Source organism: Caretta caretta, chromosome 25, assembly GCF_965140235.1.
Source record: "Caretta caretta isolate rCarCar2 chromosome 25, rCarCar1.hap1, whole genome shotgun sequence".
Classification (NCBI taxonomy): Eukaryota; Metazoa; Chordata; order Testudines; family Cheloniidae; genus Caretta; species Caretta caretta.
Genome location: NC_134230.1, coordinates 16624284 through 16637762, shown reverse-complemented (window position 1 = coordinate 16637762; position 13479 = coordinate 16624284). Strand labels below are relative to the sequence as shown.

Genomic DNA, 13479 nt, shown 5'->3' with positions numbered 1-13479 from the left:
GCATATGGGCAAGTCCCACCGGCCAGAGACCTGGGAGAGAATTCTCTGTAGTAACTCAGAGCCCTCCCCAGCTAGTGTCTCATCTCCGACCATTGGAGATATTTGCTGCTAGCAGTCGCTGATTGGCTACACGCCATTGTAGGCCGTCCCATCAGACCGGGATCTAGGGGGAAACTGTGAAAGGGCTAGGACATCCGGGGAAACTGTGAAAGGGCTAGGACATCCTGTCCCCGCGGGCTAGACATACTCCTGCTTGGACCACAATAGGTGCGTCTTCACTGGGGGGGAAGGGCTTGCAGGACTCACATTAACACCTGCAAAGTAAAATCCGAGGGCCGATATGGCAAGCTATAGTTTTTACATGAATTAGTAGGTTGAAGTGCAGACACTGGGGGAGTGCAAGGCCTGTCCCTTTAAGGGCTCAGGGCCAGCCAGTCCTGTTTAGTCAGCCCAGCCTGCCACCTCTGCTGGGCAGAGGCCTCAGGAGGAAGCCCGGTAGTACGGGCTGGCGGCAGAGGGGAGCCATGGGGCTGGATTTGGATGGAGGGCTGAGCTGCCAGAGTGGCACTAACTCCTGGGCAAGGCCCTCCAAGAAGGGGCCAGGCCAGCGCTCGGTGTCCCCAGGAGGAGAGAGACCGTCATGGTCCATGTTGTACTTGGTGTCCCAGCGGGGAAAAGCCCAGGGAGTCAGAGCCCCACACGGAGCAAGACCCATGAGCTGAGCCCAGGAGGGCCAAAAGACCTTTGGTTTGTTGACTGTGGACTAATGGCAAAGTCGGGGTTTGCTTTGGGAGCTAGACAGTCCATCCCTTCCAGGTACTACAACGCTCCTTCTACACTACGAGTGAGGGGTGAATCCCCTGCTCGGGGGTACATGCTCTCTCCATGCTGATCACACAAGCTGACAAGCTAGCGTGAGTATAAATAACCTCGTAGCTGCGGTGAGCCATGCTGAGCGCGTATCTACTGGTGCCAGGTGGACCTGTCCCTGGCATGGCTCAGCCGTGCCCCCAGGGCACTACCATGGCTACACTGCGACTTATACTCCTGTTTGCTCCACGAGTGCACCCGCACACGAGCAGAGGGATCACGCCGTAGCGTAGATGGAGCCTGAGCCACCTGGGCCAAGGGTGAGACCAGGGAAGCCCCAAGAAGGTGCAGGCCGGGGAATCGGTTCTGTGCACGCGGGGCTTGAGCTGGGGCTGCCAGGGAGCCGAGCGTCAGCCAAGACCTGCAGAAAGAACAAGGAGGACTTGTGGCACCTTAGAGACTAACAAATTTATTTGAACATAAGCTTTCGTGGGCTACAGCCAGACCTGCTAACTGAGGAACTACAAACGTATCAGGCCTCACTAGGATTTTGCCCTGTGTAGTTCCCACGGGTGAAGACAAGGCCCAGCAGCCCGGCAGGAGGAGGAACGTTCCTCTGAGGCGGCTGGTGCCGGCTGGCGCTGGGCTCTGCTCCAGGCTGAGTCCTGGGTTCCTATCACACCTCGCGGGCGCTGAGGAGGTACGTAAACAGCCCGTGCGCGGCCACCGAGCCGGTCACCCCGCAAAGGGCCCTGGAGCTGCAATGAAATTAACCAGCCAGGCTCCCCCGCCCCAGGACATCCCGCAAGGAGCGAGCAGCATCCGCCCCGCACCTGGGACCAAGCAAACAGTGAGGCAGGCTTTCTGCGCAGCCGGCAGCCATGGGAGCAGCTAGGTCTGCGCACACCCCCTCAGCCACCGTCACCCTCCCAGGGCAGGGGCAGCCAATTCACTGAGCCAACATTACTCCCCCCTCCCCAACACACGACGTCTCAGCCTCCTGTCCCCTCCCCAACCAGGCACAGAGCTGAGCCCGGCAGGTCCCCGCAAACAGCAGATGGCTGCAAGCTTCAGCCATGCTGCGGCTAGGGAGACCGCGGCTGAGTAACTGTGTTTGTCAGATTCTGGCAGCGCTGCCTCTTCTCCCCTGCCCCAGGGAGACCTGTGCCGAGAGCGGCGCTCGGCCCTCTGCTCTGGCTGGGCAGATCAGCCCCATCTAGTGGCAAGGAGTTCCCCACACCCAGCTGGTTTCACCCGGGCCAGTGTTCGGGGAAGGCCAGCTGGAGAGCAAGGCAGCCCTTTGTGTAGCTAGGACAGTTACTTTGCAAGTGGGCCTGGGTGGGCGCCTTCCAAGGGGGAGCTGGTGAGACTCAAGCAGCTGCGGGTTTCGGTTCCTTTGCAATAGATTTGATGATATTTTGTTTCACTCTTCGGGGGCAGGGGTGGGGCACTAGCGGCTGGGGTTACAAGGCCTGAGTGGGGAGCAGGGAGAACAGGCTCCTGCAGGGCCAGGCCCCGTGAGTCATGGGCAGGCATGCCCAGCCCCCCGGCCGGCTGTAAACACGATTTGTTTTGCTGAGTCCTTAATGGCACCTGCAGCCGGGCCCCGAGCCATAAATCCTGGCAGCAGGAATAACAGCAGTTAGCCGCTGAGCGCTGGAGGAATCAACTGGCCATCCCCGAAGGGGGGCAGCTCCATCAGCCTCTCACGGCTCCAGCCCCCGTGTTGTGGCTGAAGGAACCGAGGGAGCAAGCAGGGGCTGAGGGCAGATTCCCTGCTGGGCCCGCAAGCTAGAGCAGCATTGAAGGGGGGCGACCCAAGGCTGCTGCTTGCTGGTGAGGATGCGAGGCTGGGAGTGCGGAGGACGTTACCTGTCAGCTCTGTGACTTGGGGAACCAGGGCGCAGTATCCAGCCTGTCTGACTCATGAAGGACACCTCCCTCCCCCCAGCCTCTTGAACCAAAACCCATCAGAAGAAAGACTTACAAAAAGCAATGACAAGGCCGTGGGAGACACCTAAACCCCTGGGACAAGGGTGACAGAATTAAGGGAACTCCCCTAGCCTCATCTGCAGCGAAGATGGGACAGGGAGGCATCTCCATTAGCGCACAGACTGGAGAACAGAGATTTCAAGGCAAGAACCGCCTGGAACGCAGGGACCAGAAAGGCAGGGAAGCAGTGCATGATGGGGGAATCTCTGCTCCAGACGTTAACGAACCCACCTCTGCACACACCCAGCTCTGTAGTTATCAGACCAATTTGAGCAATAAGTCCTTTACTGGCATCCAAAATACTGAAGCTGCCGAATTGCATTGTGAGCTCCCTGGAAGGAACACCGCCCATAGCCAGGAATGAGCAGTTCCTATTGTCTAGCCTGAACGAAACTTTGGTATTCTCCCTTGAGCCATCAGTTTACCCACAAACAAATCTAGTGTTCTCCCTTGAACCATTGTTCTTTCCCGACAAAAACCCTGACCTACGCTCAAGTTCTCTGATGCCTGGATCCAAAATCTGCATCAGTTCCATTGGGACTTCATCTTCTCCTGAGTGATCGTGCCAGGGGCTCTGCCTGGCTCCACCCCTCCGGACCCTCAGCTACCGCCACCAACTTGGACCCTCGACCGATTCCAGCTTCACGGAGAGGTGAGAACCCAGCTCTCTCGCTCTCTCTTGGTGCAGCCTTCTGACCTTGACTTGTGTGATCAGTTATAGCTTTCTAAACCTGATTTTGTAATCAAATTTCAGCTAGATTTACTATTGTAACTGTTTTGTTTGTTTGGCTCCCCTTGTAGCGTTATTACTTGGCAATAAATAACTTTTATGGTTAAACTGGTTGCTTCCCTCCCTCTCTCGTGTTTTTGGCTTCCCCATTTGCTCTTCAGCAACTCTCCTCGTACTTAAACTAAGATCCCTGCAGCGCCCAAAAATCCTGTGGGGTTTGCTCATCAGTGGGTTATGACCAGAACAACTGTAACGTGGAAGTGGGGATAGGGACGTGCTGAACCTGGGGCATAGGAGGGCAGCAGCTTGAAAGAGCTGCTCGGCGGAGCCTGCTGAGTCCAGGGACATATAAGGGGTCAGTCAGACACGCGCTGTAAATGTGTGTGTGTGTTCGTCTGATTTGGGGCTGCAGGACCCAGCCCTGGGGGCCCTAGGTCCTGCAGGATACCTCCATTGGGAGGGAACTTGCAGCAAGAAGAAGCAGAGCTCCATACAAAAACACAAGTGACACAAGCAGGACACTGATAGAATTACAGAACCCCGCCACCCTTCAGAAGAGTAACCCTCATAAATGAGCATACCCCAAAGTAACAGGCAAATCTGGAAACAGGGAGATTTAAGGCACCAGGGCAAATCCTTGCATTTTCTAAGGGCTCATGACTGTACAGGCAGGACAGGGACTTTGGTTTCACCTCCAAGCCAGGCACAGAGAGCGTGCGGCCCAGGCCTAGGCTCACAGGCCCTAGCAGGGCGAGGGGCCCGGATCTGACCCTGTGCTGATGCGGAGTCGCACCACGGCACCTCCTTGAGGCACTGTGGCGCTGGGAGCTGCCCAGACACAGGCCCGAGCCCCAGGTGCAAAGACGAGACAGACGCGCGAGGCGGGGTGGGAGGGACACAAAGGCAGGAGCATTCTGCCCATTTTACAGAGGCCCGGAGAGATGTAGTGACTTGCCCATGGCCACCCAGGGAGTTTGTGGCAGAGCCAGGACTCGAACCCAGGACTCACAGGGACCATCTGATCGTCTAGCCTGCTCCTTTTGTGTGTCACAGGCTCAAGAACTTGTACCCAGTGACCCCCCCATGGCCTCTCCCCCGAAAAGCCACCCAGCCTTGGAGGGGTGCGAACTCCTACGGGCGTAGGGCACAGCCCAGCACCTTAGCCCATCTCGGTCACAGTGAGCGTGTTTCAAACGCGGGAGCCCACTGACATCCCCCCCTCCGGGTCCAGCTGATGGGAAAACCCCTCTCCCTCCACCCATCCAGAGCAATAACCTCCCTGGAGCCCAGGGTCTGACAAACACCTTTTATTGGAAACCACCGACGGGCACCAGCCCTCCCGTCTGCACACGCCTGCCGCTGGGGAGCGATGCCTCCACACCCAGGACGCCAGCCAGGCTCGGAGCCAGCGCGGGACCAAGGCTGCCTCCGTCCTCTCCCTCCCCGGGGTGCACGGTGAGCTGGTACCCAGCACTGCAGAGTCCCAGTCCTCTAAGCATGAGCACCGGCACCAGCATGGAAACCTCTGGCCGACGGTGCCGCTGTCTCCAGCCTGCCGGGGCGGAGCAAGAAGCCAGACCCAGCTGCAAGGAGGAACGGGGGAGGGATGAGGGGGAGGAGACGAGGTGACGCTCCTACCTCCTGCGGGGGGGCTCCCCCAAAGCTTCCCCGCTGACGGGAGGAGCCTGTGAAGGCAGCAGAGGGATGGATTGCCCTAGAGATCCCTGGGGTGCAGGGGCTGCCGTGCGTGGGGCAGAACGGGCCACAAGGACTCATCCGCTTCCAGGGGAGGTTTATCCACATCACGGCGCAGCTTGGCACAACTGGCCACGTCCGCAGGCACCTGGTGGAATAGCCGGCTGGGGGGGGAGGGATAAAGACTGAGGGGCACTGGCAGATCTGGGGGCGAGGAAGAGCCCTGTGCCACATGGACCTGCTCACTTCCTGCCCCACAGCCAGGAGCCAGTGCCCGGTAAACACCCCCAGCATCTCAGCTCCCCCCCCAGTGTCCACACAGTGCAAACCCAACCTGCCCCTAACTGCGCGGGGACGACTTCTTCCACCGTGGTCCCTGCTTTGCAGGGGGGACTGCCGCCTCCGCCCGGCCTCGTCTGAGTCCCTGCAAGGCACAAAAGGGTTAATGTGTAGCACTCAAAGGCTGCCAGTTCAAATCCAGCCCTAGGCACGTGCCAGCTCAGCACCTGGACACACCCCCGTTCCTCTGCCCACCAGCCCCACCCCCACCCCAAAAAACCCCCTACAGTGAGAGGAGCCCCTAAGGGCATCCAGCCCGTGTCCCAGCAAGCCGCTCCCCCATTTAGCTCCGTCCCAGGAGGCTAAACGCAGAGCTGCAAGCAGCACGGCTCACGCCCAGCACCGCCAGCCACCCTCTGCAGCGAGGGGGGGTGGTACCGCAAGTGGCCGGTGCAGCCTGGCCCCCACCCGGCAGCACCGGGGAGACGGGCAAGACAGCCCCACTGTCTAGGGGGCAGATCCCCACCCGGCCAGGCCTTACCATGTAGAAGCCAGTGTGGTACCCGCTCATGTACCAGGCCAGGAGCATGCAGGCCAGGGCGCCCCCCTCATCGTCCTCCGCGCACAGCGGGTCCAGAAGCAGCGGTGGAGGGGGAGGGATGACCTGGAAAAGCAGCAGCAGAGTTCCTGGTCAGGGACCTTCCCTAGCAATAAAGATGCTTACAGAGATCCCCCCTCCCTGGAGGGGGGGGGGGCAACTCACCCGGGATGCACAGGGACCCAGGAGCTTTACCTGACACCCCCCCAGGAGTCCTTCCCACAGTGATACACAAATCAACGGCCTGCTGGCGCCACCTAGTGGCTTCTTTGTGCTCCAGCCTGCGGGGGCTCCCTGCCCCCCTTGCCTCCCAGAGAGGGCAGGGAGAGCCTGGGCAAAGCTGGGGGTGCCCCAGCGCTGGGCTCCTATGCCAGGCTCAGGGGGGTGGGCTCTGGCTCCATAGCTCATGGGGCTGGCAACCCCGAGATCGGACGCTGCAGGATGGCAGCTCGCCCTGGAAGTCTGGCCAGAGCATGGGCTACCAGAGATGGCAGTGGGCTACCAATACTGCCCTTTAACAGCCACCAGGCTTTGGGTTCTGCACTGGTTTGCCCCCTCCTCCAGCCCCGGGGGGAGGGCTGGGGCAGGAGATCAACAGCCAGGGCCCTTTCCCGCAGGGCGGGAGTCGCGGAGGCTCTGGGTTTGCCGTAGAAACAGGTCCCTGACGAGGAGCGTGTACACTCACCGGGGGGCAGGCGGATCTGCGGGGCCGGGGGCCAAAGGGCAGCAAGGGACCAGGCCACCAGGAGCCGCTCTGAAAGGGAGGCAGAGAGAGCGCCCAGCAGGCATGAGCCCAGAGAGAGGACGGGGATGTGACCCCAGTGAGCCAGGGATGGAGACGGCCCCATGGTGTGATCCCAGCATCTCCCACCAGCTGTTCCAAAACCCCAGCAGGGCATGGGTCACTAGCCCCCAGACCTTAATGGGCTGCCCCTGTCCTTCCCCTCCCCTCCCCACACTGCCCTGGGTCTGGGCTAAGTGGGGAGGGGGCCCTGTTACAGGGCCATGACATTTAAAGGGGAACCAGGGCACTCGAAAGGGCTAATCCCACTAGTCCCCGCTTGAAGGGCCATGGGCCCAGGCCCCCCATCGCGCTGCTCCTCTGTAAGGGCAACAGTGACACAGCGCCCCCTACTGCACGGGTACAGGAATGACTCCCAGGGACAGTGACCCCCCCCCCGCCCACCTACCACCAGCACAGCACCCCCCAGCTCCACCCTGACTGCCAGGGGAGAGCGCCCCCTAGTGCCATGTTGGGCACTGGAGTCAGCACCCACTCCAAAGGGACCATGCCCCCTACTGGGCCCCCTGCCCTGCTTCCTGCCCCCTAGCACCACCCTGGGGTAGTGGGGTCAGCACTGACCCCCGGGGGAGAGCTCCCCCCTCTGAGACACCTCGTTCCCATGCAGCAGCCAGGGCTTTCCCCACAGTCTCCCCCACAGTCTCCCATTCAAGGCCTGAGCAGACCAAACCCTGCTTAGCTTCAGGGCTGTGAGGCGCAGCTTGCGTTCTTCTCCCTGCGACGCGGGGGGGACACGACGGGACGACACGTGGAGTGGGGGCTGCGGTTGAAGCTCCCCCAGGTCACTGTCCCGCTGGGGCAAGCCCAGGCACTCACCTTGGGCGGCGGGGGGAAGTAATGCGCCCACTCCCCTTTCGTGCTCGGCCTCCTCCAGCTGTGGGGCGGCTCGCGGGGGAAGCTGGGGCTGCATCCCCTGGGCACTCCAGGGGCGTCCGCTTCAGCCTTGCCAAGGAGACACAAGGATCAGAGCAGAGCGTGCCCCTGGCGTGCCCCGCACCAGGCCTTGCACTTCCACCAGCACGCAGCAGGGACCTGCAACCCCCCTCGCCTGCCCCAGGGGACCCCACAGAGAAGGGGGGAGGCGCAGAGCTGGCAGGGGATCAGACAAGGGAGAGAAGAGGGGACACTAACTGCCGGGGAGAGCGCCCCCTACTGAGCCCCCCCACACCCGCAGCACACCACCCCCTAGCATTGAGCTTTGGGGGTAATCAGGGGGGATAAAGGGAAGTGAAGAGAAAAACGGGGTGTGGGAGGGCGGATCAATGGGCAGAGTTAAGGGGAAGGGAAGTTAATGAGGGATTCGGGGCTTCTGCAATGATTACAGCCAAGATCTCCCCTCCCACAAATCAGTCCCTCACTAACAGAGCCCCCTTTGCCCCCCCAGCCACTCAGTCTTGGGGTGGGGGCTCCTTTAATGGCCCCCACTCCCCGTCCCATGGGGGGCCACTCACCCTCCAGCTGCCCAGGTCCCCATCCACGGCCCCGCACGGGGACAGCAGCTCCTCCAGCACTTGCTGTTCCTTGTTCCCGTAGCCGACAAACTCCACCAGGCACGTCCCCGCCGCGGCGTCCACCGACCGCACAGTGGCCGGGTAGAGCAGCCCGTCCTCTGACCAGATGGCGCTGCAGGCATCGCCCGCCTTCCACTGCGGAGCGGCACCAACCGTGGCTCACACAAGAGCCCATCACACAGAGAGCCTGGCTGCTAGGGACCCCACGAGGCCCCAGAGTCTGTGTCTGCCTCGGGGTCCCGACCAAACCCCAGCTCGGGACAGCACCTTCCACCTCCCCCTGCAGCATCAGAGGGAGGCAGAGCTCTGCTGTGTGTCAGAAATCGGACCCAGGTGTCCTGAATCCCAGACCCGGGCTCTGGTCATGAGGCCCCGTTCCCCTTCCCACACTGGGAACAGAACCCAGGCATCCTGACGCTCTCCCCTGCTCTAACCATTCAACCACACTCCCCCCACCCGAGAGCAATCCTGGCTCCCAGTCCTGTGCTCTAACCACCACACCACACCACCTCCCATTGAGATGGGTGAATCTGAGAGCAGACAGTTCCCCCGTAGGGCGGGCCCAGTGCCCAGGTTAAGGGGAGTGAGCCAGGCCCCTCTGGCTAACCCTGCCAGCACCCCCCCCCACGCAGCCCCACCCCACAGCATCTCACCATTCTCCGGGGCTCCAGCGAGTCGTCTGGGCTCTCGTCGGGGGGGAAGAGGTCCCGCAGCCTCTGCTCCTCCCGATTGCCGTAGAGCTCGTACTCCACCACGCAGGCATCCCCCTCCTCGCTCAGGGAGACGACGTGAGCCGGGTAGAGAAGCCCATCTCCGGACCAGACGGCGCAGCACGTGTCACCCACCTTCCACTGCGGAGACAGAGGAACAGGGCCTCAGGGCTGCAGCGGGGTCACTGGACGGGCCGTAGCCCACGCTACCCAGCATGAACCATCATTGTGCAACGCACATGCTAGTGCGGCATTTGCACTATTCCACGCGCCGCCCTGACTCCAGCGTTGGATCCTGCAGATCTCTTCTTGCTCTGTACTCACCTGGGAGCCTTCCTCCTCTTCCTCCTCCTCCTCCACATCTCCTTCACTCTCGGCCCCGCTGGAGGCTGAAGACTCAGAGCTCTTGGATGCCTGGTCCTTGTCGCCAGTTCCCAGGGTGTCCTGCAATGTTGGAGATACTGAGGCAGCTGAGAGGAGGAGGGGAATTTGGGAGGAGTAGCTGCTCTGTCCCCCCGCCCCACTGAGACAGGCTGGAAGGACCAACCTTTCCCCACAGGGCTGGGGGAGCATCAGACATGGAGAGGGAGGGGACATCCCAGAGCAGGAGGGCGAAGGCAGCTCTCAGACCTGTGCAAGCAGCCAGGTCATTGCCCCATAGGCAGCACAGACTGCAGCCTCTGCCCCAATCCCCAGGGGGCTGGGGTCAGCAAGACCTGGAGCAGGTAGCTCATGGGGCACATCCAACAGGCAGGGACACAGGGGGAAGCATCCCCAGAAGTTCAGCACAGCCCCCCCGCGTGCCTCACCTTACAGGAGCGGACGGCTCGGTCGTAGGAGCGGATCAGAGCGCAGTCATCGGACGCTGTGCAGTCGGCATTCTGCAAACAGCACGCACCCTGTCACGGAGGGTCGTCTACACACACGACATGGGGCTGTGTCCTTCAGCTGAGCCCAGCCACCAGAATCAGCTACCCCGAGAGCATGACACACGCTGGCAGGCAGAGGGGCAACTGCGAGCCCCAGTCCTGTACTGGGACCTGGTCACGCCGACCCACGCAGAATAGGGCCCTTAGCACTAGCAAGTAGGGACGTTCTCTTTGTTCCCTGGCATGCTGCTCGGCCGTAACCGTCCGGCCAATTCGCATGATTGGTTTGAAAGCTCCCAAGCTCTTGAGATCCTGGGATCACAGGAGCATCTTGGCTTCCATTTAAAAATCCAAACAGTTTCTAGCCCACTGAGTTACAGAGGAAAGCTTGAAAACATGACCCTAGAAATCTCAAGCCTCAGAAACCCAAAAAAAAGAGGACCCCAAATCTTATTATTTTTAAGGCAATCACACGCTTTCTGATCCATGATTAAACTCGATAAGTTTATGGAGGAGATGGTATGATGGGATAACATGGTTTTGGTAATTAAATATTCATGGTAAATAGGCCCAATGGCCTGTGATGGGTTTTTAGATGGGGTAAGATCCAAGTTACCCGGGAAAGAATTTTCTGTAGTATCTGGCTGATGAATCTTGCCCATATGCTCAGGGTTTAGCTGATCGCCATATTTGGGGTCGGGAAGGAATTTTCCTCCAGGGCAGATTGGAAGGCCCTGGAGGTTTTTCGCCTTCCTCTGTAGCATGGGGCACGGGTCACTTGCTGGAGGATTCTCTGCTCCTTGAGGTCTTCAAACTACAATTTGAGGACTTCAATAGCACAGATATAGATGTGAGGTCTTTTTTAGGAGTGGTGGGTGAAATTCTGTGGCCTGCATTGTGCAGGAGGTCAGACTAGATGATCATAATGGTCCCTTCTGGCCTAAATATCTATGAATCTATGAATCTATGATTGTGCATGCTTGGGGTTGGCGATGCTGAGATAAGAAAGTAAAGGCATGCCAGTGGAAGTTCATCCAGACCAGCCGGCACCTCCCCGAGTTCTTACCCTGAAAAGCTACAGTCCTGATTAGCCTGGACACATTAAACCATCCCCCCCGGAGAAACTCTGATCCACAGCCGGAAGTGGATTAATGACCCCTCACGCTTCCCCATGTGGTACAAGGCAGGGCTGTGTTTCCCCTTTTACAGATGGGAAAAGTCCAAAGTCACACAGCGTGAAACCGGTAGAGCTAGGAACAAAAACCCAGTCCGCTGCTCTTCCCACTAGGCCATGCTGTTTCCCAATCAAGGTAAATATGAGTGCTGCCCGAACTCAGCAGGGGCTACTCACAGGCTTAAAGTTAAGCACCTGCTTAGTTCTGTGCAGGATCAGGGCCTCCTGTAAACAAATCACAAAGCAAGCAGAGCAGCAGTCGCCCCCCACCCCTACCCCATAATATGGGGCAGGGGCTCATTCACCCCTCTAAAACCCAAGACAGGGAAAACCCCGCAAGTAAGAAGGTTTGGCGCTGTTGAAACCTGTGTAACAAACCCATCCGCGTCTCTGCTGTAGTATGAAAACCCAAAAAAGTATCCGGGCATGTCTACGTGGTACCCAATCCTGGGGGTGGGAACTAAACCCTACCACGACACTCATAAAAGCCACCAGGCTTCCGCAGCCGCTGGTTTCCCAGGGGCTGCTACCACCCCGCAGCTGGGGCTGGATTGCAGGGTATTCTAGCCAGCCCCCCCGCTAACACCCCCTTGGGGGCAGGGGGCAGCCCCCGCGCTCTCGTGTCCCCCCTTTGAACTTGGTGTAAAGCAGGGAAATGAACGACTCCAGCTTTGGCTTTAAGTGCAGCTTCTTCACCTTGGTTTGCAAGTGGCGGGGGGGGGGGGGGCCACACTGAGTCCTATCTGTGAGTCCCCCCCAAAAAAGGCCTGGGGAGGAAGCCCCCCCCCCCCCGGGATTTTAGAGGCCCCAGTGGGGTCCTCCAGCAGCTCCAGAGCCTGATGCATTCGGGTTGCAACCTGCCCCCCACGGCTTACCTGGTGCCCCTCCTTCTGGTACACGATCTCCCCCGCACACTCGGCCATTGCACGCGGAGCCCGCAGCCCCTAAGGCGCCATCGCAGGGCAGGCGCAGCCCGCTCCCCGCACACAGCTTCTTGCACCGAGCCCAGGCACGCACGCGGGGCCCGTCTCCAGGCTCCCTGGGAAACGTAGTTTTCTTCGCCCTCACCCCTGCCTGCGTTCTGCAGCGCAGCCGGGGGAGGCTTGGACTACAGCCCCCAGAGGGCATTGCTCTCCCGCCACAGAGCGGCGGGGGCTGGCAGGCGGCGCGCCGGTCTGCTCTGCACAGCGCCCTCTGCGGGTAGGAGGTACACGGCGCCGCCTAGGGATGGCCAATCTTCACAGGCGGGGCCGCGGGGAGAGGGTCCCCCGGTGTGACGAGCTGTGTCGGGGCTCAGCTCAGGCTGGGTTAGGCGGATTAGGACGTGATCTCAGGCTCCACACAGGGAGGCTGACAAACAGAGTTCCCCCTGGGATGCAGGCTCCCTTGTGGTTCGGAGACTAGACGGAACCCAAGAGACTGGAGCCCAGGTCTGCTCCGGATTTCCTGGGCAAGTCACTACCTCTCTTTGTGCCTCAGTTCCCCCTCTGTGAAGCGGGGATCATGATCCTGTCCTGTCTAGTTAGATAGCAACCTCTTTGGGGCAGAGACTCTCACTCACTCCGTGTCTGTGCAGCACCCCGCACGACGGTGCCCCGGTGAGCTCTCTAGACCCTCCTGGAAACGTAAATAAAAATACTAAACAAATTCTAGCTGCCGTGAAACAGGACAACTATTTAATACCATGCAGCTGTGACCACTGCAGCCCCTCTGCAAGGAGAAGGAAAAGCTCTGGCAAACAACGGTTAAAGCTGCCAAAACTCTGCAACACCCAAGGCTGCATGGACAATTTCTCCAGGAAGCTAAGGCACCTCTGTGTGGCCTTCAGTCCACTGCTCCCTGGGATGGTTTGTGCCGGGGGGGGTGCCTCCCTTTCTCCTTGTCTGAGCAGCACCGCCTGCTATTGGCGGGCCACGGACGGGGCTCCCAGACGGCTGTAACACTGACCCTCTTGGTGGTCTGTTCTTCCGAGCGACCGCTGAGCTCTGAATTCATCAGGAGTGAAAGGTCCGCAGCCCGGATGAAAATCAGGCCCCAGGTACCTCAGCGCTTCCCACCGTTCGAGTGGCTAAAGTGGGATGCCTTTAAAAAAAAATCAGTCGAGTAATTCCACTCTGGAGAAGGTTTGGTAGAGCAACTATTATAACAATATGTTCAAAATAACAAAAGAAACTAAGCCCGACAAAGTGTCTGTCTGTCTGTCTTCACTCCTGGCAAATTCTGAAACGACCGTCAGCACCCAGATTGATTCTGTTAATGAATTTTACAGCCAGTTTTGGCTAGAACAAAAGTAAGTGTTCACCCCAGCA

General features: G+C 59.7%; 1 protein-coding gene across 3 annotated transcripts; it reads right to left on the bottom strand.

Moving 5' to 3' along the window:
* Positions 1–4824: 4824 nt before the first annotated feature.
* Positions 4825–12206, bottom strand: LOC125627121 (uncharacterized). Of its 3 annotated transcripts, none has more exons than XM_048830935.2 (11): positions 12046–12206; positions 11348–11395; positions 9937–10008; positions 9452–9571; positions 9071–9268; positions 8358–8552; positions 7723–7848; positions 6790–6858; positions 6048–6170; positions 5562–5651; positions 4825–5115 (listed from the first exon to the last, which is right to left on the bottom strand). In XM_048830935.2, exons 1-10 carry the CDS (start codon positions 12091–12093, stop codon positions 5568–5570), a joined length of 1083 nt encoding a protein of 360 aa, XP_048686892.2. In that variant the 5' UTR covers positions 12094–12206; the 3' UTR covers positions 4825–5115; positions 5562–5567. The 3 variants fall into 3 exon arrangements, with proteins under 3 accessions (XP_048686892.2, XP_048686893.2, XP_048686894.2); XM_048830936.2 differs by having other exon boundaries at positions 5566–5651; XM_048830937.2 differs by lacking the exon at positions 11348–11395 and having other exon boundaries at positions 4825–5651; positions 12046–12205.
* Between the last annotated feature and the right edge of the window lie 1273 nt (positions 12207–13479).

Excerpts from the sequence above, each read along its gene's own strand:
- LOC125627121 (XM_048830935.2), bottom strand. The coding sequence starts at position 12,093 with ATGGCCGAGTGTGCGGGGGAGATCGTGTACCAGAAGGAGGGGCACCAG. Across the intron at positions 11,396-12,045 it reads ACCAGAAGGAGGGGCACCAG|GAGGCCCTGATCCTGCACAG; the intron begins GTAAGCCGTGGG and ends ATTTGTTTACAG. Across the intron at positions 10,009-11,347 it reads AGGTGCTTAACTTTAAGCCT|AATGCCGACTGCACAGCGTC; the intron begins GTGAGTAGCCCC and ends TGCTGTTTGCAG.